This window comes from Pygocentrus nattereri, chromosome 2 (genome assembly GCF_015220715.1).
Source record: "Pygocentrus nattereri isolate fPygNat1 chromosome 2, fPygNat1.pri, whole genome shotgun sequence".
Lineage (NCBI taxonomy): Eukaryota > Metazoa > Chordata > Actinopteri > Characiformes > Serrasalmidae > Pygocentrus > Pygocentrus nattereri.
This window is the reverse complement of record NC_051212.1, coordinates 54,402,020-54,426,320: the sequence shown is the minus strand read 5'-3', so window position 1 is coordinate 54,426,320 and position 24,301 is coordinate 54,402,020. Positions and strand designations below refer to the sequence as shown.

The 24,301-nt window shown below is 43.3% G+C and overlaps 2 protein-coding genes and 1 long non-coding RNA gene across 4 annotated transcripts in view; 1 reads left to right on the top strand and 2 right to left on the bottom strand.

Annotated features, from left to right (window-relative positions):
* The window catches only part of LOC108430712 (beta-1,3-galactosyltransferase 2-like), a 9,416-nt gene extending 408 nt beyond the window's left edge, over positions 1 to 9,008 (bottom strand). The window contains exons 1-2 of one of the 2 annotated variants that reach the window (XM_017703361.1): positions 8,921 to 9,008; positions 1 to 1,175 (exon numbers count right to left, since the gene is read on the bottom strand). The exon at positions 1 to 1,175 is cut by the window's left edge and continues 408 nt beyond it. In XM_017703361.1, the coding sequence (XP_017558850.1) occupies positions 1 to 1,105 (1,105 nt within the window). In that variant the 5' untranslated portion in view covers positions 1,106 to 1,175; positions 8,921 to 9,008. Of the gene's footprint in view, positions 1,176 to 1,346; positions 1,431 to 8,920 lie in introns of those variants that run through there. The other variant, XM_017703363.1, reaches the window with a different exon arrangement.
* LOC119265661 lies at positions 5,794 to 6,999 on the top strand. The gene is made up of 3 exons (XR_005131686.1): positions 5,794 to 5,860; positions 5,942 to 6,727; positions 6,917 to 6,999. It is a non-coding gene; the product is annotated as an uncharacterized LOC119265661 (long non-coding RNA).
* Positions 9,009 to 19,573: 10,565 nt separating the features above from the next.
* On the bottom strand, positions 19,574 to 21,083 carry LOC108430711 (beta-1,3-galactosyltransferase 2-like; the record flags this gene model as incomplete). Its single annotated transcript, XM_017703360.2, has 1 exon — positions 19,574 to 21,083. A coding segment is annotated over one exon (933 nt), but the record flags the coding sequence as incomplete, so codon positions are not given.
* Between the last annotated feature and the right edge of the window lie 3,218 nt (positions 21,084 to 24,301).

Here is a 24,301-nt window from a genome sequence, read left to right as displayed (position 1 = left end):
TGGGAAGGAACCCATGAGAGGTTATCAGTTTGCTGTATTTGCAGCTGGAGTATGGTACCCGGTTGGAATTGAACAGGGATTTGTTGGGCGGAGGAACTGGTTCTATCTTCAGTTTTGCCAGGCAGATCGCTACGTAAACATCCTCAAGATGCAGCCTTCGTATGCTCAGAGAAGCCCTGTATATCAGCTCTGCCAGGTCGCCCGAGAAGACGTATCCAGTTCCTGAGCAAAAAGGAGGGTACATGTCGTCGGAGTACACCTCTGGCGAAATGTACCACTTACTGTCATTTTTTCTGATTGGGGGCTCGTCTTTCAGGAGGAATCCAGTGAAATACTTTAGCTTTGGCGGAAGGCTGGGATTGAGAAGTTTTTGGATGAGGTATTCCGTATTGACGAACATGTCACTGTCCGTCTTCATGACGTAACTAGCTCCTGGGCAGTACGTTGCTATCCAGTGCATTCCCATCAGTGTCTTGATGGTAAGGTTGTAATACGAGTCTATGTAGTTTTGCTGGATAATGTCATGATACTGTTGAGACTCTGCCTCTATGGAGCTCTGCAGTTGGCTGGTGGTAAGTCCTTCTCTTATTCCCAAAAGGAAGAGCCGTACCAATCCCACGCCCTCAGCCACACTCTCATTCCCCCATGTCTGCCTGATGGCATCCCTGGATTGATTATTCTGGGGCTCAACGGTAATCAGCAGCACTAAGAAAGGATCCGTTTCCTGACACTTGTCTTCTTCATTGATGATGTATTTGTAGGGTTCTACCTTGAGGATACTCTCTGCTATTATCTCCTCACTGAAACTGGCATTAGACTCCACAGAGTTCTTCAGCCCTTGCTGGGAGGAGTCTTCCAGAATGGAGCTGAGGTTTCCCTCTGACGTTGCTGGAAAAGGGGCTGCTTCCTCTGTCCACATGTTCTGCTTGGTCACGCTGTGGTTCCTCTCCAGTTTCTGTGCTGTGTGAGTTACACTGTTCACTTGGTGGTCCTTCATTCCTGCCAGCAAGCTGTGTTCACTGACAAAGAGGAACACTCCCACACACAGGAGCAAAACTAGAAATCCAGTTATGCTTGTACAGCAGTGCCTCCACTTCCACTGCATGATTCTGTTGCTCGGGTCCTGATGCTCAGATGCGTCCAGGTGAAGGATGAATCAGCCGTTGTGTCGAGATCTGTAGGCAGAGAACAGCAATGTCATTATTTTTGCTTTTTTGTTTTCTATTATAAGCTTTCAAATGGTGTGTTTCTAACATTACCTACATAACATGGCATTGCAAGGTTATTAAGTGTTTAGAGCCTGTAAAGGTCCTGTATCATTAAAAACTGATCGTAGTGCTTTATACCTTCTAAATGGACTACATAAACAAAACGTCTTTGCTGTAATCATTTCCCAAGACAGTCATCTGACCAAGGAGCTCACAGTGGACTTCACAGTGGCACAATGTCGCTTCTTCCACCTCAGGTGGCTGAGGAGGTTTGGCTTGAACCGCTGCATCCTCAGAATTTTTTACATGTACTGTGGAGAGCATCCTAACAGCTCCATAACCTCCTGGTATGGGAACTGCTCTGCCATTGAGCGGAAAGCTCTGCAGAGGGTGGTGTGGACAGCCCAGCACATCACCGGAGTCCAGCTCCCAAACCTTCTGGATTTATACAACAGCTGCTGCCTGACGGAAGACCAAGAGGATTCTAAAGGACTCCACCTACCCAAGCCATCATCTGTTCTCACAGCTGCCAAGTGGGAGGAGGCATAAAATCCAGAACCAGCCGGTTCCAAGACAGTTTCTTCCCCCAGGCCATCAGGCTGCTGAACAGCCAGTAGTGCTGTTGTGTCAGTCTATAGACCTGTTATTGCACCTCTGAGTCATCATGATCATCCATGGACAATCACCACCTCACCTCCACAGATTCACTGTGATCTCACACTGTGTGTGTGTGTGTGTGTGTGTGTGTGTGTGTGTGTGTACTTAGTGTACAGCTTGTGTAGCAGTATAGATTTACTGTCCTCTGAAAAGAACTCAACACACAACCGTTAATGTATAAACAGCTGGCAACACAAGCGAGTCCACCTCACTGTGAACGTGTCCAAATTGTGCTCAAAGTGTCAATATTTTGTGTGACCACCATTATTATCTAGCACTGCCTGAACCCTCTTGGGTATGGAATTCACCAGAGCTGCACAGGTTGCTACTGGAATTCTCTTCCACTCCTCCATGATGCCATTCTTGGTGCTCCTCACCAGGGCGCCGCCACACATGCTGAACACCATCTGAGCCAAACAAGTTTATCTTGGTCTCGTCAGACCACAGGACATGGTTCTACTAATCCATGTTCTTGGACTGCTTGTCTTCTGCAATCTGTTTGAAGGCTTTCTTGTGCGTTAGCTTCAGAAGAGTCTTCCTTCTCGGTCAACGACCATGCAGACTGACTTGATGCTTTGTGCGGCGTATGACCTCCCACTTCTTCAACCTCTGCAGCAATCCTGGCAAAACCCATTTGTCTATTTTTTGAAGCCAGCCTCTGGATATGACGCTGAACACGTGGACTCAACTTCTGTGGTCGACCCTGGCGAGGCCTGTTCCGAGTGGAACCTGTCCTGGAAAACCGTTGAATGACCTTGGCCACCGTGCTGTAGCTCAGTTTCAGGGTGTTAGCAGTCTTCTTATACCCCAGGTGTCTTTGTGGAGAGCAAGAATTCTATTTCTCACATCCTCAGAGATTCTTTGCCATGAGGTACCGTGTTGAATATCCAGTGGCCAGTGTGAGCGAATTGAACCCAAAACACCAAATTTAACAGCCCTGCTCCCCATTCACACCTGGAACCCTGTAACTCTAATGAGTCACATGACACCAGGGAGGGACGACGACACAACTGGGCACAATTTGGACATGTTCATTGTGAGGTGGACTCACTTGTGTTGCCAGATATTTAGGCATTAATGGCTGTGTGTTGAGTTCTTTTAGAGGACAGTAAATCTAAACTGCTATATAACCTATACACTACTTTAACTTATATTCAAGTTTCATTTCTATATATATATACATACATACACAGTTTAATGTGCATATGTATGTAATTTTTCTCATATATTTTTTTTTGTATTTAAATTTTACAAGGGAGATTTTCACTCATCTTCACACCTGTGTAAATATGATGTGACAATAAATGTTGCATTACAGTTGTATTATGTTGCCATGTAAGATATTATATGACGAAATAGAGCCCAAGAAAAGTGCATCATAGTGTCACTGGGTTCCTGACCACTGAAGAACAGGGTAACAGAGTATCAGAGAAACAGATGGACTACAGTCTGTAACTGTAGAACTACAGAGTGGAACTAAACGGTCAGTGGAGCTGATAAAGTGGACAGTGAGCGTAGAAACAAGGAGGTGCTCATAATGTGAAGCCTGATATGTGTATATATCGTAGTGTATGTCTGGAATCGTCAGATCAAAGGCATTAAGCAAACTGCCTTTTCTTTAAGCCTCCTGGCCATTCAACACCAAATTTGGCTCAAGCTTTGCTTTACTGTTGGCAAAACATTCAAGTTTCACAGCTACTCCGCTTCCCTTGTTGCAGCTAATTCAGCTCTGTTAGGTGAACCGCCCTGGATGAGAATTTCTAAAGGTTTTGTGATTCAAAGCCATTGGAATTCCTTCAATCTGCCTCGGAAGCTCTAAAACCAACATTTAATTTCCAAGAAAAATTTGAGGCAAACATCTTCCGGAGAGGCGACGTTTTCATTGACTTTGGTGATGAAATAGTATCAGTGCTCGAATAACTAGGGCCTGGTTTCAGGAGGCTCTTTTGAAAGCAGTATAATATAAATCAACATGTTGTCCACTGGGATCCATCCCTGATTCTGTGGAATGAAATTAAATGAATGAGCCGCAGTTTTGATCTGTAGATGTAACCCAGCTAAAGTGAGGGTTAATTTTTTTTGTGGTGCGCACAAATTAGAGTTGTCGCAGTCCTCACATTTTCCTGTAAAGACTGTCTGAGTCAGTTTTGGAAAGGTGGCCTAAGCCCGTTTTGAGAGAGGTTTTTATTTTGAACACGACTAAACTACGACTAAACTACACGACTGAGATTCTTCCCAAAGAAAAAACGAGAAGCTTCAACTTTTTTTTTTTCTTTCGATAGGCTTTATTTCGGAGACTGAGAAAACAAAGAGCTCTAGATTTTTTTCTTTTGCTTTGGGTCCCTTTGCTTACCTTTATTGTCCCTTATTTTGTATATGTTTGTTCACGCGACAATGCATTCTCGTTCATTAATCTTTGCTGCATCTCATTCGTCTGGTCATCCTTATTTCAAACCTAGCAAACATGACCTCTGTGGAATTCTCTATACCAGTGACAGGGCCACATAAGGATTTAGGATTTCGAAATCTCTGTGTGTGTCAGAGGTTGTGCCTTGCTTTGTTTTCTGCAGTAATTTTCCTTTCATGGCCTACACAGTAATTGTATACTCAGTGTGTTAGGTTTTGTTTGGGCAAGATTAGACACACCTAGAGCCTAAACCTCACAAAATCAGGTGTGTCCTGTCATTCTGGCTGTTGGAAAAATGAAAGCTTTGCCATTCCCCATATTTTTTAGTGAAACCATTTGTAGCAAGGAAAATGAAACAGCTTGTATTTATGGTAAGATTTTGGTCCTTTTAGTATATTTCAGACCGCGAGAGCTGCCATTTGATTTATACTCTACATTAGTTTACACTTGGGGCGGCGTGGCGTGGTGGGTAGCGCTGTCGCCTCACAGCGAGGAGGGCCTGGGTTCGATTCCCTAGCCGGACGGCCAGGGTCCTCTCTGTGTGGAGTTTGCATGTTCTCCCCGTGTCTGCGTGGGGTTCCTCCGGGTTCTCCGGTTTCCTTCCACAGTCCAAAGACATGCAGTCAGGTCAATTGGACATGCTAAATTGCCCCTGGGTGTGAGTGACTGTCTGTGTCTGTCTATCTGCCCTGCGATGGACTGGCGACCTGTCCAGGGTGTATCCTGCCTTCCACCTGAAGACTGCTGGGATAGGCTCCAGCACCCCCCCCCCCTGCGACCCTGACAGAGAAGCAGCTTAGAAAATGGATGGATGGATAGTTTACACTTTTAAAAAGTGGGAAATTTAACCTGATAACCTGATAGTGTGTGTATATGGATATGCTGGTCTTCCTGGTGACAGTGTTTTGGAGCTTAATTAAAGGAAACAAATGTTTAAATCGCAAGTGCAATATCGGTCAGAAAAATCACAGCTGGACGTTCCAAATTGCTCAGCACCACCTATGCATTGCACTATGTAGGTGTAGCAGGAGGTGGTTAAATTGTTACACCTCCTGTTTAACAAACACCCACTTTAAATTGTTGGGCGGGTCCTTGGCACACTATATCTGGGCAGGAGAACGCTGCCTGTAGGTGCGCTACCTGTTGTGCCGTACTGCGCGCCCTACAGCGGGTCAGCACTCTAATATTCATCGTCTTCCATGTACAGTACGTACTGAGGCCAATAGGGCAGAGGCACTACAAGAGTCTGTGTTAAGTGCACAGTCAGTATTGTTTAGACCTTGGTGCTAGTTTCATTAGGTTAGTTCATCGTCGGGGCGACGATGCAAGATGGTGGGGTAGATTGTAGCAGGAGGTGGTTAAATTGTTACACCTCCTGTTTAACAAACACCCACTTTAAATTGTTGGGCGGGTCCTTGGCACACTATATCTGGGCAGGAGAACGCTGCCTGTAGGTGCGCTACCTGTTGTCCCCCCCCCCTCTCCCTTTCGGGGCATTTTACTTCCGGGTCTACGGCATCCGGCGTGGCGGTGTTTGGCATGGACGCATTTGATTCTCCTTTCTGGCTCACTCTTCAACGAGTATAAGGTACCCGTATTTTTGGGTTTTTGTATGGAAGGCTTCCAATGCAGGTTTTAATCATTAATCCGCTTCCGCGGTTTGTTATAGTGCCGTTGGCTTGCGGTGTTCTTGCCGGTGTTGGTGCTCTGCGGCTTTGCCGGCACAGTTTCACTTGCAGTTAAGTAAGAATAAGGGCTGTGCTGCGCCGCTGTGGCTACTACTTGCTGTGGCTGGGGGGGCCTGTGTTCCTATCCTTCCTGCGGGGGAGACTGTTGTGCTGTATGCTGGTAGGTATACGCCCTGTTAATTTGTAAGCTGGACAGTATTTTGCGTTGACCATTTTAGCTGCTGTTGTGTGTTTTGCAGGTCTTCTGGCCAGAACTGTTTGCTGGTGTCTCCAGCTCTCTGTGGTGCTGCTGTTTTGTCTGGAATTTACGTTTGGGATTCAGATTCCTGCTGTATTGCCATGGGTTGGCTTAGGACTGTTTTTGTTTCTTTAATTTTGGTTTATTTTATGTTTGTTTAGTAATATTGTCCTTTTCTAATTTGTTTCTCTGTCTGTTTGTTTATTTGTTTTTTTTGTGATTTTTACTTTGTTCTAATTTGGCTCTTGGGCTGTAGTGTTGATTTGTTATATGTGTGTGTGTGTGTGTGTGTGTGTGTGTGTGTGTTTTATGAGGGTTATTGGACGGTGTTGTATGAGGGGGTAAGGACAGTGGCACTTATTAGCCAATGCTGTTAGCCTTCCTCCTCAAACCCTGGTGTAACTATTTTTTTGTTTTTTTCTTCTGGTTGGACAGGAGCAGTGGGCCAAAGCGGGAGGCAGACTGATTTGGGTGGCGGAGTCCCTTTTTCACCTTCCCTGTAGTATAGAGCACTTTGTGTGGCGTTGAGGTGTGTAGTGTGATCACCTGTGGTGTGTAGTGTTGGTGCTCCCCCCCCCCCCCCCCTCTACTCTCATACTTTCTTCTGCTGTGGTGAGCCCCTTAGCCCTGTTCCGTTTGCCACCAGAATTTTATGAAATTGTATATGGATCCATAGGATATTAAATTTAATTGTATTTGTGTCTTTTTATTGTGCCAGGGTCCAGTAGGGGGCTTGTGTCCTGACCTGTCTTGGGAGGGAGATTTTAAATAATCCTTAATAAACTTTGAAAGAACATTGGCATTACGTCTCTGTCCAAGTGTGTCGAACCAGCGTGTCCTTCTGCCTTGGGCTTATGTCCCAGGTATATTTCCTAGGGGTAAAATTCCCCTAGGTGGCGTAGTCGTGCTACTTAATTTACCCCTCCGCTCTGCCACATAGGGGGCCATTTGACGTTTAGCTGTACTTTTTGAGGTAAGGTATGATGGCTACGTCGCTTCTCAACCATCGTGTGGGGCAGTTGTGGACTGGAGGCCAGGGAACCAGCCTTCTGACTGGAAGGTCACCGGTTCGACCCCCTGATCCGACAGCACATGACTGAGGTGTCCTTGAGCAAGACACCTAACCCCCAACTGCTCCCTGGGCGCTGCGGATAGGGCTGCCCACCGCTCCAGGCAAGTGTGCTCACTAGTGTGTAAGTGGTGGTTCACCGCACGGATGGTTCCCTGTTGTGAGACTAATAAGGGTCACATCTTAATCCTAATGTCTGGAGCTGAGAATACTGAATATGAAATAATGCATGTTACCAGATCGGTCTTGAAGTTGCTGCTAGTGTTGAACGTGGCAAGTATTAGAATCTCTGTCACAGACTATAATTTCCACAATTACTTGAACTGTATGTCTTATCTCAAGGATAGACTCAAAGCTTGCACTAACTCATCAATGTTTTCAGAGTATGAACATATTTTATTGCGTGGTGTGATAGGACTTATGATCTCATGCAATCAGAAAGGCAAATGAATAGCTATAGATCAACTGGAACCGAATAGAAATAGAGCAACTATTCCTCAGACACACTTTTAAAACTTTGCGTTTACTTTTAGAAGCTCTGCCAAACCAATCACAGGCTGCTCCACTTGCCAGAAACAGCAGAACTATGTGTTGTCGGTAAAGCCATGTGAACTGCACGAACTGGGTTTGTTCACCACTGATGTCAATTGTGAAAGGGAAGTGGCCTCTGCTCGGCAGAAGTGAGTAAAGTGTAAACTTTGTCGGTTAAAGATTTGATAGCTGATTAGAGGTTAGGAGGGGTCTATTCAAATTTAAGCTGTATTATTAAGTAGCGCAGTTTATGAATTAAATCCTCTTTTAAAACTCAAGTCAACCTAAACTTAAAATTGACCTATTTATCATATTATGTCACTGCGAGGGAGGCGTAGTTATTTCTGCCCACTGGCTGTCTGCCGTTGGATTGCGTCACTGTGTTCCAGCGAGTGGGGCAAATTATTCTCCCACGTAATGCCAGGCTCTGTTTGATGGTTGAAGGATCTGATGGTGTTTGCACTGCTTATTGTAGTTTGCTGCCATCCTGAGGGGCTGTGAAGGTCTGGCTCACGATCAAGCGACGTACACACACACACACACACATTTTCTAAGCCGCTTCTCCCTCAGAGTCTTTAAATCTTAAATCTGCAGAAACTACAGAAAAGACACATTAAAATCTGATGGTACGTCATTGACACCCAGCAAAACACTGACAGATCAGCCCAAATTTTGTCTACCTTTATTTTGTATGCCCCCCCCATCTCTCCTAACTCACTGTGAGGAAATTTAGACAATGGGAGCTCCGCCTTAGAAAGGCATTTAAACTATTCTTCCAAAAATTCACATCGGAAAACTGTTTGAGGATCTCTAACAATGTGGTGTTAGAGTAATTGTGCTTGGACAAAGTCTCAGGTACACCCAACACCTATCACTTCATTCAGCTTTCCTTCTTTAGCTTCATTTTGTCTGAGTGACAGAGCGTGCTTGTCCTGTTCTACTGATTAAACACAGCAGCCTATTCAAATTCGAGCGCCTTCTGAACAAGCGAGCTGCTTGTGACACAGGTGCGGAAAATACAAAGAGCTTTTGATTTGTGTTATTGTATCGCAAGGCTAATAACCCTTTTGGTCTCCTGGTTTGATGGAGGCGCATGTGCCCTTTTTAAGCTGTGAAAATTACCTTTTTTCACCGAGAAAGCTGCCGCATGCTCCCGCTCCCTTCCTTTACTCTCGCTGTAACGTTGTGCTGCCTGTCCGGCTTGTCACAGTCTCTTCCTGCAAGCTGGATCAACTCATGTAGGAGGATTTAACTTCAGACAAGTTTGCCTTAACTCCAAACCCATTCGTCGTAGTTCACACGGAACGGTCTTAATTCCAAGTAATGACCCTGATTTTTTCATTTCGTTTTTACCGATCCTTATTTTATTTTTCATTATTTTTCAATTAAGATTTTCTTCTTTTTTTTTCGTTTTTCTGTTTTAAAATCCATTGTTTTAATCATGTTTTTGATTTCTGTTCTCCTTCACTTTTTTTTCTAGTCTCCTTTATTTGTATTTTCTCATTTGTAAAGCACTTCAAATGACAGTAGCGTAAGAGAAATTCTATATTAATAAACTTAACACTAAGTCATAACACTAAGCACGGGTCGGTCACAACATGGTCTTATGAGCCTTTTCCTGACTGAGGCTAAACGGTTAATAAAATAATATGAGAACAGCTGTTTGTTTCAGAATGCATGACAATCACTGACATTCATGGTCCTAAAAACGCCAGTCTATAAAGAATGAACTTATAAGTGAATCTGCGCCGTTTACGTTTATGGATATAAAAGCAAAAAATACCAGTAGAATTAAAAAATAATCCTACTGACTTGACAATTAAGTGGCCCTTATTGGTCCCAGAACTGGGAAATTCCACCTCCGCATTTAGCCCATCCGTGTAGTGAAACACCACATACACACTAGTGAGCACACACACAGCGCCTGGGGAGCAGTTGGGGGTTAGGCGTCTTGCTCAAGAACACCTGAGTTACATACTGTGGGCTCTGGGGATCGATCCGGTGACCTTGCGATCACAGGGCCGGTTCCCTAACCACCAGCCCACGACCGCTTCCCCCCACCCCCCTGCTTTAAGCAGTTATTATGAACTCTTCTGAGAAGCCAAAACCGGAAAACTGACGATGCCAAAGTTATACTCAGATTTATACTCGGATTAAGCTTTTTGTGATTTTTTACAGGGACGCATCTCATTTGTGCTTGTTGTCATTTAAACCGCAGTAACCAACAGTCAGCTTGAGTTCAGAAATATGCCCTCAGGCGATGAGCGAGCAGCATTCCGAGCAGCAAGAAGTGACAAGTCTGTACCAGCGTGGACACAGGGTGGGACATCCATCAGTTTTATTAGCTGTGTTGCTTACATCATACCAGTGTCAGCCGGCATGTAGGTTTCATTTAGTATGAGTGACAGAGTGAGTTTTATTTTTAAACTTGGCAGGCATTTATACACCTCACTCACACACCTTCTAAGCCACCTCTCCTTCTGGGTTGCTGGAGGAACGGAATGCAGGATACACCCTGGACAGGTCACCAGTCCATTGCAGGGTGGACAGCCAGACACATTCACGCCTATGGGCAATTTACCACGTCCAATTGGACTGTAGCAGGGAAACCGGAGTACCCGTGGGAAACCCATGCAGACAAAGGGGGAACATGCAAACTCCATACAGGACCCTGGTCACCCGGCCGGGGAATCGAACCCAGGCCCTTCTTGCTGTGAGGTGACGGTGCTTCCCACCACGCCACCGTTACATCCAAAACAACCAAACAAATACATTCGCTGAAATCAGTAGCTTTTCATGTTATTTGGAGGGTCCAAATTCATATTTGTAGATGTTACCCTTTGAGGTACCTGAACATGTACCAGGTCAACACAGACCATCTGAACATCCCTAACAAGCTGCTGTAGAAATGCTGCTGACAACTTTCTGTAACAGGAGTTTAACTGGACTAGGTTTTGGTTAAGGTTAGGATTAGGTTTTAGGTTAGGGTTAGGATTAGTAACTTATAAAGTCACGTCATATAACACATCAGCAATACATGTGATGTATACATTAAACGTCTTCAAGATATTTACCTCAGTGTACTCATTGATGTAGGCTGCCCTACTGCTACTGCACTGATGTTACTAATACTTTAAGAGTTTATTAATCGTCTACGCACTCAAAATAAACTGTTACCCTCCATTTCTTTGCCAGTGTAAGCATGTTTTTTTGTTAATGACGTTCCTAGTGGATCATATCATTACTGTGAATTTCTGAATTATGAAGTAAATAAAAGGCAACCAGCGATTTCTTGTTTTTCATCATTATTAGAAAAAACACTCTGCTGAGAAACAGTACAGAGCGGGCAAGCTTCTCATGTCGGTCATGCATGGCCATGCTGGTTGCGTAGGCTGGTTTTGCAGGTGCTGAGCCATGTGAAAAAACACTGTTTTTTATGGTTCAGCGCTCAGAACTGGTAATACCAGGTCCCATAGCAAATACCTACAGCGAAATAGGTTCACAGTAAAGAAAACAAACACAGAGCAGGCATGTACACACTTCCACATGCATTTTCATATCAGCACATCAGGGAACGGTTGGTCTTTGTGACGTGCTGAACAAAGACACAGCGCTGTCCTCACAAACAGTCAGAAAAAGAAAAGGATATATTTTATTATGATCTAATGTGACGCAAAGTTATTCACTGCAATTCAGTGTGAATTTAATGACCTGCACACTTTCACTTTGAAGTGTGTGGGACTTTTGTGTGTGTGTGTTCACTTCTGTTGGGTACAGCACTCGGCCGATTATGCAAGAAATACTTTTTTACGAAACTTATTTCACAACTACCTGCTTCCCAAGTTGTAGGAACTTAATGGCACATATCCCTTTCAGGCAACAGTGTCAATGTACCCATTGGCATGGTGGGTAGCGCTGTCACCTCACAGCAAGTAGGGCCTGGGTTTGATTCCCCGGCCGGGTGACCAGGGTCCTTGTTGTGTGTAGTTTGCATGTTCTCCCTGTGTCTGTGGGGGTTTCCTCCCAAAGACATGCAGTCAGGCCTGTTGGATGTGCTAAATTGCCCGTAGGTGTGAATGTGTCTGTCTGCCTTGTGAGTGGCGACCTGTCCAGAGTGTATCCTGCCTTCTGCCCAATGACACTTTAATTCGTTGACTTTATTTTTAAAAAATCAGGCAAACTTATTGCCTCAAAAACATTAAGTGAAGTTACCTTCATTTTTGATAACTTTGTGCATGAATCATATCTACTTTCTCACACTTCCACACTTTCGCAGCGAGCAGGGTTGACTCAAGCAGCGCAATGATTCCAAGTGCTGTCCATTGAGCAGGCAGGGATCTACAATAATAATAATAACAATAATACTAATACTTCTATTTATAGAGCACTTTTCACACCAGTGGAAGCCCAAAGTGCTTTAAAGACAGGTGATAATATTTTACAGTAATAGACAAGACAATGACAGTTCAAGTTAAAAAGAAACGCCAAAGAAACGTTAGATCTTCATTTTTCTTCATCTCCACGGTTTCTATATTTTTTCTCTTATTGTATCTTATCATATTATTCTATATTTGACTCTCAAACCTCTTTCCACATCTAAAAATAACCTATCCTAGTTTACTGTGTCCTCTCCTAAAGTACTGCAAACGTAAAGACACAAAAATGAGCCGATAAGCTGATAGTTCGGCCTTAGAAATGCAGAGGGGAAACAAAATAGCTTGTTTCTTAAGCAAAATGCAAACCCTCCTCACAAAAAACATGCATGCTGTGTGTGCACTTCAGAGGTATATGGAAAGATGGGCCAGGGTTCCTGATGGGCTCCTGCTGCACTAAATCTACAACAATTCATACAAGCCTTCACACCGTGACCGCACACACAGCCAAGCAGCCATGAGCGACACTTCAGCGTCAGAAAAACGGCTGGTGATTTTCCCGATGAAACCTTCATGTTACACGGTGGCGGTGGCGGCCAGAATAAAATCAGCTGGCAGGGTGGCCTGGAAGATCTTAAATAACCTGCCCTCTGATCCGGGCATTACTTAAAAACAAAGTCCAGCCCCGTGTGTTTTGGATGAAGTGGTTGATGATCACACCACTGACCCTTTGCTTTTAAATTACTCAATAATTGCTTCGTTCTGATAGCGATCGGCTGGCTTGGATAAACTTTCTAAATCACAAAATCTGTCCTTAGCCCACGACCCCCTCTCTGAGCCACACAGCCAGCAGTCCCAGCAGTAGAGCTTTTGCTCCTCGCTCGATCCCCTCGTCCTCGTGTAATTGCTGGAGTTGGAATGCCTCTCGGAAGCCTTAGTTCTTTGCACCAAATTAAGCTGTGGTGTAGGTCGTCTGTTGCTGATTAACTCCAACTTTTCATTAAAAGTGTCTATGCGTAAAAAATGTGCAATGATGTCCTCCTCACTACCTGTAACGTTTCTCTCGGCTTCCATCGTGAACCAAAAAGCTGTTCGGGTTTTTTCCACTAGCTTCATCTTCCCACGGCAGGCGGAATGGAAGCCCACCCATTTAGAGGGAAGATAAGATTGGTCAGAACAGATTTCCATTTTGCCTCAGTCCATTTTAAATGAGCTTTGGCCCAGAAAAGGCAGTGGCATTTCTGGATCGTGTTGACATGTGGCTTCTTCTTTGCGTGATACAGCTTCAACTTGCATTTGTGGATTGCATGGAGAAATGTGTCCACAGACAGTGATTTCTGGAGGTGTTTCTGAGCCCAGACAGTGATTTCTAGAGGTGTTCCTGAGTCCAGGCAGTGATTTTCCAGTACCGAATGATGTCTGTTTTTAATGCAGGGCTGCCTGAGGGCCTGAAGATCACGAGCATCCAGCATTGATCGTTGGCCTTGTCCATTCTCTGAATCTTTTTGCTGATATTGTGTACTGTAGATGGTGGGATGTCCAAAGTCTTGAGGAACATTTTACTGATATTTTCCCTCAATTTTTAGTTTTTCTCAGATTGGTGCCAGATCTTTGCTTCTGAGAGACTCTGCCTCTCTTAAATGCTCTTTTTCATGTGAGTTAGTTGAAAATTGCTCCTCCGGCTGTTTTTTATTATTGCCACTTACTTTTCCAGCGTTTTGTTGCATCTGTCCCAACTTTTTTGAGATGGTTTGCTGCCATCAAGCTCTAAATGAGTTGTTTGTCATGAAATGGTGAAATTTCAACTTACAACATCTGATATGTGTTGTGTGATCTATAGTGAATAAAATAGGGGTCTATGAGATTTGTACACCATTACGTTGTTTTTATTTAGATTTATTTACACTTCACACAGCGTCCCAACTTTTTTGAAATTGGGGTTGTATTTGTTTAGGTGTTGATTTTCAACACATGAGTAGATACAGTTAGTACTGCTCACAAATTTTATTACATGCCCTCTCAGAGGGTTGAGGGCCGTGACAGTTCCCCTCTGATTTTACAGAAGGTGTTTGCAGAAGGTCACTGTCTGCAGATTTAACAGCATAAACAGACATTCAGGAGCTTTAAGGTCATTTAGAGCTTTAAAAACCAACAGCAGACCTTTAAAATATCTCCTAAAAGATCCAGGCGGTCAGTGCAGTGTGCAAACGGGGTGATATGACCTCTCTGTGTTGGTCCTGTGAGGATCCGTGCTGCTGCGTTCTGTACGAGTTGTACAGGATGGACTGTTCTCTCCAGTAAGAAGATCATTACAGTGATCAACTCTGCTGTACAAACACAGCAACAAGTTTCTCTGCGTTAGTCTGAGATAGAGAAGGTCTTTAGTGATATTTCTGAAATGGTAAAAAGGTACTTTAGTGACCGTGTTTACATGCAGATAAGGAGCCAGTGGGAAAGATGTCCATTGAAATAACGGACTTGCATGTACTTGTTAAGTAACAATGAGAGAAAACTGATAAAAACCAACAGAGCGATTTCATTTGTTTGACTGTACGGTTCTTGTTGTTGTTATTTTATATACAATAGTGCATTTAAATCAATAATAAAATAGATTTAAAGCTTATAAACTAGACACTAAAATATATTTTTACGTTTAATCCAATATTTCAAGCATTTCGGGAATAAATTAATTAATTTATTATGGGAATTCCACCTTTTTTTCAAATTCTCTGCACAGGTCAATCATTAAGATGTTCCTTCGAAGTGACTTGGTGTGAAATGCTCTGTTCTAGAGAAAGTCACAGCGGCAGAATTGGATGTTGTGGGGCAACATAGTCCCCGAAGAAAACTTTGGTGTTTTTTTTTTATTTTTTAGATTTACTGTTTTCCCGTCATCAACATTCCATATAAACTCAGAAGACTCGTGTGGGTTCTCTGGTGGTTCTGGATGGGAAATAAAGTGTTTATGTCTGTGTTGTAGTGATGGCGACGTCTGGTTCCCATCACCACCACTGTAAAGACGTCTGAACCCTTTCACACCTAACAAAAAAGGGTGGAATTCCCCTTTAAAGTTTTCATTATAAGATAAGTGGGTTTCTGACACAGTGGGGAATTTGTGTAGTTTGAGCTCAGGTGGAGGCTCCGTCCCTGGTCCCTGAACACAGTCGTCCAAAACAACCAACACAGTGTTTATAACCACATCTGTGAGCTGGAAAGGATGTTTCTGTGGGAGACAGTTTGTGTTATGTGTTATGTGTAACTGTTTTATAGAGGAATTCCACCCATTTAGGAAAATGTCTGCGTAATTGAGAAGTTTTTTTTTCATTTGCTTTCCTCTAAAACACGATTACACAGCTTTTTGCAGTGAGTTGTGGACTAACTTAAGCCTTAGTCCAAAACTTCAGTAATGATTGTATCAGTGGGGTGTAGGCGTACTCACTGACAGTGAAACACTAGAAAGGAAATAAACAGCTTGTATGCTTCAGACTGGTCTCAACGGAGGAAATAAGGAACTGCTAAAACATTACATAATGAGATAATATGGCTTCAGTCACAGTTACTTCCTTTATTCATAGGGGAATTTCACTGGTTTTGCAAAACGTCTGTATTAACTAATAATGAGGTGTAACCAGAGAGATTCAGAGGGTTTGGTGTGAAATGGTCCAGATGTCTTTACAGTGGTGGTGATGGGAACCAGGCGTCGCCATAACTACAACACAGATATAGACACTTTATTTACCATCCAGAACCACCAGAGAACCTACACGAGTCTTATAATAATATGTTTCCATTGGGGACTATTTTGTCTTACAGTGCCCTGCACAGTGTCTCTCCACCATGAAGGACTGTAAGGCTGCAACCTCAGCACTTCACACCAAAACACTCTGAATTACTCTGCTTACATCTTCATGATTGGAACATGCAGAGAATTTTTAAGAGAGCTGGAATTCCCTTTTACGCTTTATAGAGTAAAGTGTCCACACATTCTAATGGAAGAGGAAAGAGGATGAGGCGTCCTTCAGTAGTGGAATTGCTGTTATAGTCAGCTAGTGCCACCTAGAGATACATCAACAAATTCCAACATGCCTCTAGAATCTCTCTTAACGACGGACATCATTAAAAAGGACGTGAGTGATTCTGAGGCGCTCACATTGACCTACAGTATCTGTTTTATCTCTCATAACAACCAAGTAAAAGAGTAACCTCAATACAAATGCAAGTGCTTTATCAGTAATAAACATCTTTAAATAACAGTTTAGGAAAAGACATGGAGTTAGAGAAGAACAGGAAGATAAAAGAGTTCAGCCTCAGCAGACAGGCAGTTAGACTTTGACACCACTAGGAGTTTTTTAACACTGATATTATGGAAGAAAAGTCAAAGTCAGTTAATATACTTGCCTGGTTTGGTATTCCTTGAATGTCAGTTATATATACATCAAAATTATACATGCAAATCTATCAACTTCTATTTATAAAAGTGTTATTTTAGTTTAAATGCTGATTTTTTTATTGAGTCAGTTATACAGGATTGTTTGATATCTCTGTGAAGAGCCGTGAGTTGTTTTTCACAGCAGGAGGTTCTCACACCAGCATGGGACAAGCAACTGCACCTGGTTCTCTTGACATGCTGCTATGACCACTAGAGGATAAGTTAGCAGCAAAGGAGAAATATGAGGAGAGTTTGACCACTGTGGTGCTCTATCTGTATACACTAAGGCACTAGGGTCCTTTTAAAGATTGCATCTGTTCTCATCCATCATGATGACCAGAAGCTTGATACCTTCGCAGTACTGGATGATGGAACTGAGAGAACAGTGTTGCTACCTACTACACAGAAGCTTGGCCTGCAAGGCACCCAGAAGATTTAACATTGCATACAATTAGACTGTATGTGCAGACTCTTTGTGGTGCATCTGTACCCTTCAAACCAAAAGACCAAGAACTGCATAACCGGAGCCTTCACTCCTACTCACATTGACCTCCTGCTGCTTATCAGGACCACCCACACCTCATCACCCCTGTGGAACCTGTTCGGTTAGGCCCTCCAGGAGGCCCTGCTGCAATTCGGACCAGGTTAGGCTGGACGATGCAGGGGCCAGCACTCTTTGTGGTGCATCTGTACCCTTCAAACCAAAAGACCAAGAACTGCATAACCGGAGCCTTCACTGCTCCTCACATTGACCTCCTGCTGCTTATCAGGACCACCCACACCTCATCATCCCTGTGGAACCTGTTCGGTTAGGCCCTCCAGGAGGCCCTGCTGCAATTCGGACCAGGTTAGGCTGGACGTTGCAGGGGCCAGCGAAGGTTGTTCATCAGATGTACCACCTCACGTGAGTGAGTTAATGAAACATGGTGAGAAATTGAGGTAAGTCGATACCTTTTGGGCAAAATCTTGAACCATGGCAACCCATTTTTGCCTAATCGGTGCTTGGAGTTGATCACAGTTTCTGGGTTTTTGTTTGTCCACCCTCTTTCTGAGGATTGACCACAGGTTCTCAATGACCTCGTGACACGGGGAAACAGAAAATAAGAACACTAAATTCAATTGTGTAATTTTACTCCTTTTAATTTAATTTCATTCAAACAATCACTGAAGATGAATTCTCTCATAAAATAAATTCCAGTAGTATTTTCCCTTCACATTGAAAGTTGTTTAATTATTTTGTGCATGCTTACCCTGCGATGGACTGGCGACCTGTCCAGGGTTTATCCTGCCTTCCGTCCAATGACAGCTGGGATAGGCTCCAGCACCGCCTGTGACGCTTACTTCGCTGTAGGGGCGCTTTACCTGTTCTGTTAGATTTGGTCTTGCTTTTACTACTAGGGCTAGGGCTTGCTTTTACATATACACAAGCATATTAGTGTTTTGCCAGTCACTTTATACAACAAGATAGGTATCAACAGACTGTTCATATAGGTACAAAGACAGTGATGCAAATGCGGCTTGCAGAGTAGTCTGGAACCTTGCAGCAGGCTCAAACAGAGCAAAGGAAGGCCCTTTCTCTGCCCCAAGATGTCATAGCGCAACAGGTGGATGCTCAGCGAACCCCAGCTGCTGTGTATATCCCCCAAGACGGCAAGCTTCCAGACTTTGGTGGTAACTAAACAAGGTGACAAACGCTGAAGTGTGGGTCGCAGCGATGAAGTCTGCCTGTAAAGTCATGAAAGTAGCAGATGAAGATCGCACTGAACTGGTCAGGCTGCAATTAAAGGACGAAGCCAAGATGAATGTGAGGTTCATGCTAAAGGGAGAAGAGGAGTGTTCATGAGATATTCTCTGTCCTTCTGCAAACCTGTGGAGATAAGGTGCCTATAGATACAAGACTAAAGAACTTTAAGACAGAAAACAGATGGCCTTCCTCTTGTCTTGCTCTTTCAACAGGTCCGGGCGGAGAGCATCTTTATGAAAGAACAGCAAGAAGCTGAGCACTTACAATGGGCCTGGAAGAATGTGTTGGTCAGCAGTGGGGTCCCTCGCTCACAATGACCACCCCCAACACGTACTTAAAAACAATTTTCTCTACTACATCCACCATCTCCCGGAAGAAGTCCAAGAAGTGTTGGTGGTCCCCAGGTCTTGGGTAGATGCAGTAATGCACCTAGCCCACCATCACCTGCTAGGAAGACACCTCGCCCACATCACTCCTCGTTTCTACTGTACGTCTATTCACAAAGAGGTAAAGACCTTTTGCCAAGGTTGTCGCCGGTGTCAGCTCACCTTCCTGAAGAAACTGCCTCCTGCTCCCCTTGTTCTGCTGCCCATAATAGGACTGGGATTGGGATGGACATTGTTGAGACGCTGAAGATGTGTACATCTTAGTCGTAGACGACTATTCCACATGTTACCCAGAGGCAGTCCCTCTAAGAAAAGCCACATCTAAGGCAATCTAGGGAACTGTTTCTGCACTGTGGTCAGGTAGGAATACCCAATGACATTGTCATGGACCAGGGCAGCCCATTCATCTAATGACAGATAAGTGACTACCCCACATTAGAATTCACGGGACTGCGGCCTCTGATGTCACAGAGAAGAATGACCAGCAGTAGGTATGACAATGTATATATGTATGTAATTATAAAGAAACTTCATCAAATCCGTTTTCTGTCTTCATACAGGCTGCTGGGATTGTATGGATCGTGTAGCGTACACCCAGCTTTGTTTAAGTGTCATGACATCACATATGATGGATGAATTGTGAGGAATTCATCAGAACTATTCCTCTTCATAGCTGAATTGGCTTCCCATAAATTCCACTAACCCATACATTGCAAAACCATGTAGGGCTAATGTGCTTCTTCATCAACATGGGGATTATTCTGCACACTTTCAGTTTTTGGGACTGAGTGCAAAGATGGAGATTTGTAAGCAAGAGAACTGACCAGATTTATACAGCGTATATAAAGGACACAAACTCATTTTATTTGATAAAACATCCGTCTGTAAATACATCAGTCTTTAAAAACATCAGTCTGCAAAAAGGCTGTTCTGCAACAGTCATTGCCCACCCATGATATATATATTTGTGGATTATCTTTCTTATTTTATATTAGTTATCTCAGAAAGGCTTTGTATGTTATGTTTTTGTTCTGATATAGGTTAGCTTTACATTTACATGTTTTCTGTTATAAGTATGATCTTTGGGAGATCAATATTGGCTGATATTATCAGCCACATGGTGTATATTGGTCAGGTTCTACTTATGCTACAGACTTGCAGTTATTCAGACCCTGATCGTTATACCTTTACGTTGAGGGAAATCGTTATAGCTTTACATTAATTCTTGTGAAACTGAGTTGTTCTCTGATGGAGAACGGTTACTTTTCTCTCATTCCGAGGAATGTTCTTGTGCTTATCAAACTTCTGTTTGGCAAAGGGTCTGGACCACCTCTGTTCCCACTTTCAACTGGGTCGCCCCCCAATGAAACGTTTCCAGAGTTGTTCCAGTTCTAGTTGTTTGAACGTCTGAACTTTTACTTTAGCAGGCGTTGTGCTTGTTCCTCTGCAGGTCCTGCCAGTACTTTATTATCTCAGTGGGAAGGAGCCCATGAGAGGTTATCAGTTTGCTGTATTTGCAGCTGGAGTATGGTACCCGGTTGACATTGAACAGGGATTTGTTGGGCGGAGGAACTGGTTCTATCTTCAGTTTTGCCAGGCAGATCGCTACATATACATCCTCAAGATGCAGCCGTCGTATGCTCAGAGAAGTCCTGTATATCAGCTCTGCCAGGTCGCCTGAGAAGACGTATCCAGTTCCTGAGCAAAAAGGAGGGTACATGTCGTCGGAGTACACCTCTGGTGAAATGTACCACTTACTGTCATTTTTTCTGATTGGGGGCTCGTCTTTCAGGAGGAATCCAGTGAAATACTTTAGCTTTGGCGGAAGGCTGGGATTGAGAAGTTTTTGGATGAGGTATTCCGTATTGACGAACATGTCACTGTCCGTCTTCATGACGTAACTAGCTCCTGGGCAGTACGTTGCTATCCAGTGCATTCCCATCAGTGTCTTGATGGTAAGGTTGTAATACGAGTCTATGTAGTTTTGCTGGATAATGTCATGATACTGTTGAGACTCTGCCTCTATGGAGCTCTGCAGTTGGCTGGTGGTAAGTCCTTCTCTTATTCCCAAAAGGAAGAGCCGTACAAATCCCACGCCCTCAGCCACGCTCTCATTCCCCCACGTCTGCCTGATGGCATCCCTGGCCTGAACATGCTGGGGCTGAACGGTAATCAATAACACTAAGAAAGGATCCTTTTCCTGACACTTGTCTTCTTCATTGATGATGTATTTGTAGGGTTCTACCTTGAGGATACTCTCTGCTATTATCTCCTCACTGAAACTGGCATTAGACTCCACAGATTTCTTCAGCCCTTGCTGGGAGGAGTCTTCCAGAATGGAGCTGAGGTTTCCCTCTGACGTTGCTGGAAAAGGGGACATTGCTTCCTCTGTCCACATGTTCTGCTTGGTCACGCTATGGTTCCTCTCCAGTTTCTGCGCTCTGTGAGTTACACTGTTCACCTGGTGGTCCTTCTTTCCTGCCAGCAAGCTGTATTCACTGATGAAGAGGAACACTCCCACACACAGGAGCAAAACTAGAAATCCAGTTATGCCTGTACAGAAGTGCCTCCACTTCCACTGCATAATTCTGCTGCTTGGGTCCTGATGCTCAGATGTATCCGGGTGAAGGATGAATCAGCCCTTGTGCCAAGAAAAACAGTTTCAATTACAGAGGAACACAGGCTGCATGATTTTTTTTTATTGTTTTATTTTCAATAGTATTGGGTGGTATGGGCAAAAAATTGTATTATAATTAAGATTGTAGAATTGATCAGATTAGCTGCTGCACTACAACCAATAACAATGTGTATTTTGACAAAGTTTGACAAAGTTTGAGGTAAACTTCATCTTTCAGGCAGGCCTGGTTTTTAGTTTCTAAACCTCTACCTGTATGATAGAGAGGCATTAATGCTTGAATAACTAGTGCTTGGTTTCAGACGGCTCTTTTGAATGTTCAAACATGACATATGTGGACCGCAACTCACATTCCTCTTTAGTTTGGCTGGTTTGTGCACATTTCAGCCTCAGATTCTGAGATTACAAACTCGTGCTGGCAGTTTCCAACACCTTGACTAATGAATCAACAATATTTCATTCCATAGACCTAATGCTTTATGAATGTTATGGGGAGTCAGAATTAGTACCTAAACTGCCCCATGCATTAAACCTATATTAGGCAATGGAGGAGGAAAAAAGTGGACTGAACCATTAGACATATACATAACAAAACAGTGTGTCGTGCGTTTTGGTGGTGGTGAAGGCGATGGTGTCCGGTTCTCCATAACCAACACCAAATATCCTTTGTCAAGCATGTTTTCTGTTTTTGAGCTGCTTGTCTGTTTTAGTTTAGACCCACTCAATGACTTCATTGCAAATTTGTGTCCCACACTTTCATAATGACTCTTCAGAGATGCTGATTCTTTTCGCCTGCTGTCCAACCAGGTCACTGGCTCCAAATTAAATCTGTTCCCTCATTTTAAAAAATGCCAACAAGCAATGCAAAATGCTGCATCTTTGAACACACTGTATTCCAGCCATGCATACTGATCCAACCAACCTATGTTAAAACTTCTCTGCTGAATGGCCGTGCGCTGTATTTTTAAAGAACTGGCTGTCTTGGGCATCTTGGGCCCTTCTTAGGAATGGTTGCAAATGACATCTACAGCAGTGCTAGCATCCTCAGGAGCAATTGCAGGCAGGTCCCCTTCCTCATCTCCACCCTCTGGCCTTTCTTGGTCCTGGTCAGTGACTATTAGCATTGCATCAGCATCTTCATGAGACCTATTAACATCAACTGGAAGCCCCATTAGGTTCACTCTTGTTTTGAGTCTCCAACTTGTATTGCTATTCACTGGTGCCTGGTTTAGAAATTATGGTATTCATGCATTAAAAATGAAAAATTCTGAATAATCCACAGAATTATTGGGGGTGCTTATGGGGGTGATATGGCTATTGTAGGGATAGCTACAGCACCCCAAAGCCCCTCTCTGGCGCCACCAATGGCCACAGCATAACTGCACCCATCACTGGTCAGTCCCCTGTGTTTTCAATGGGGTCCAAACAATGCGAATGTGACATTGTGGCTGAACCCAGCGCTCTCAATGCTGGGTTTATTAAACGGTCCATCAGCCTAATGACCAGTCAAACCGCAGATGACAGCTCTTATGTACTGTCAGGGTGCCACATCTCTACTACTGCAAAGACAGAGCAGCTGTTTACATGCATTTTCAGAAGCTTGTAGAATCAGGTGTGCTACATGAGTGAAATACAAAGGTACAGTGTGAGGCACACAGGGACTGGGACACACAAGGACTGGGAATTCTTGCTGTACAGCATTTCTAAAGGAGCCTTTGTTTTCTCAAATGCTCTTCAGCTGCAAGGCATTTTGAATAACCACAGTGTATGAAAGGTGCTACATGAAAGAACCTTTGTATCATTGCTTTACATTACCTACAGATTACTTCCTTTTCTGTACCTTGTTATTTGCATTTTGTTTTCTATGCATTCTAATGAGGTGACATCAACAGAGACAGCTGGTGAGATCATGTCATGGATGTTTCTGGTTTTTAATGTCAATCTATAATAGCACAATCAGACATATTACATACTAAAGCTTACTGATCCGTAATTACAGTGTGTTATAAAACTTTGGGCCCAGGTCTTGGTCTTTAAAAGGTTGTAATATCTTTCTGTGTTGTATCTCAGAGACACTTGGAATGAACATAAAGGCTAAATATAATAACATTAAGATATTCAGTTTATGTGAAGTGTCATGATAATCATATCATAGGCATATCCATAAATACAAGGCTATTAAACCAGAGATTAGTGACACTACAGAAGAGTTTTTTCTCTGCTGTATCATCTCTGCTGGTGTCAGACAATTAGGTGAGTTGAATAAGGATATGAAAACGAGTACAAAACATTATGTAGATTAATAATGTTTTTAGCAGATGATTGGGTTCAAAATTGAGTTGCGTTTAATTTCAAACACTGCAAAGCAAAAAAGGTTCCAGTTCAGTGTTATTACTCATGAAATTTTAATTGATACAGTGAGTCATCCCAAGTCATTCACTTGTAGTCTTGATATGTTACCAACCAACTTTTCAAAGAACCCAATATCAGTGGATACACTTCAGATTCATTTGAATATGGTCTCAGGAAAAATATCTGTTCTACTACTGCTCGATCTCAGCACTGCCTTTGATACCACTGACCATAAAATTCTCAAGAATAGACTTGGGAACTAAGTGGGACATCAGGAACAGTCCTAAAATGTTTTCATTCATGCCTGCAAAGAAGGTAATATTTTGTGGAAATAGAAAATAATATTTCTGAGAGAGTGTCAGCAATGTGGTGTGCCCCAAGGCTCAATTCTTGGGGAACTTTTATTTAAATGATACATGCTTCCTCTTGGTCAAACCCTAAAAACGATATGATATCACAGATATACAGATGATAGACAGATTTACTAGGCTATCCCCCCAAGCAACGATGGTCTCTATAACTCACTTTGTAAGTGCGGTGAGCTCCTCACTGACTGGATGGGACAAGAGCCCTACCTGGTTTCA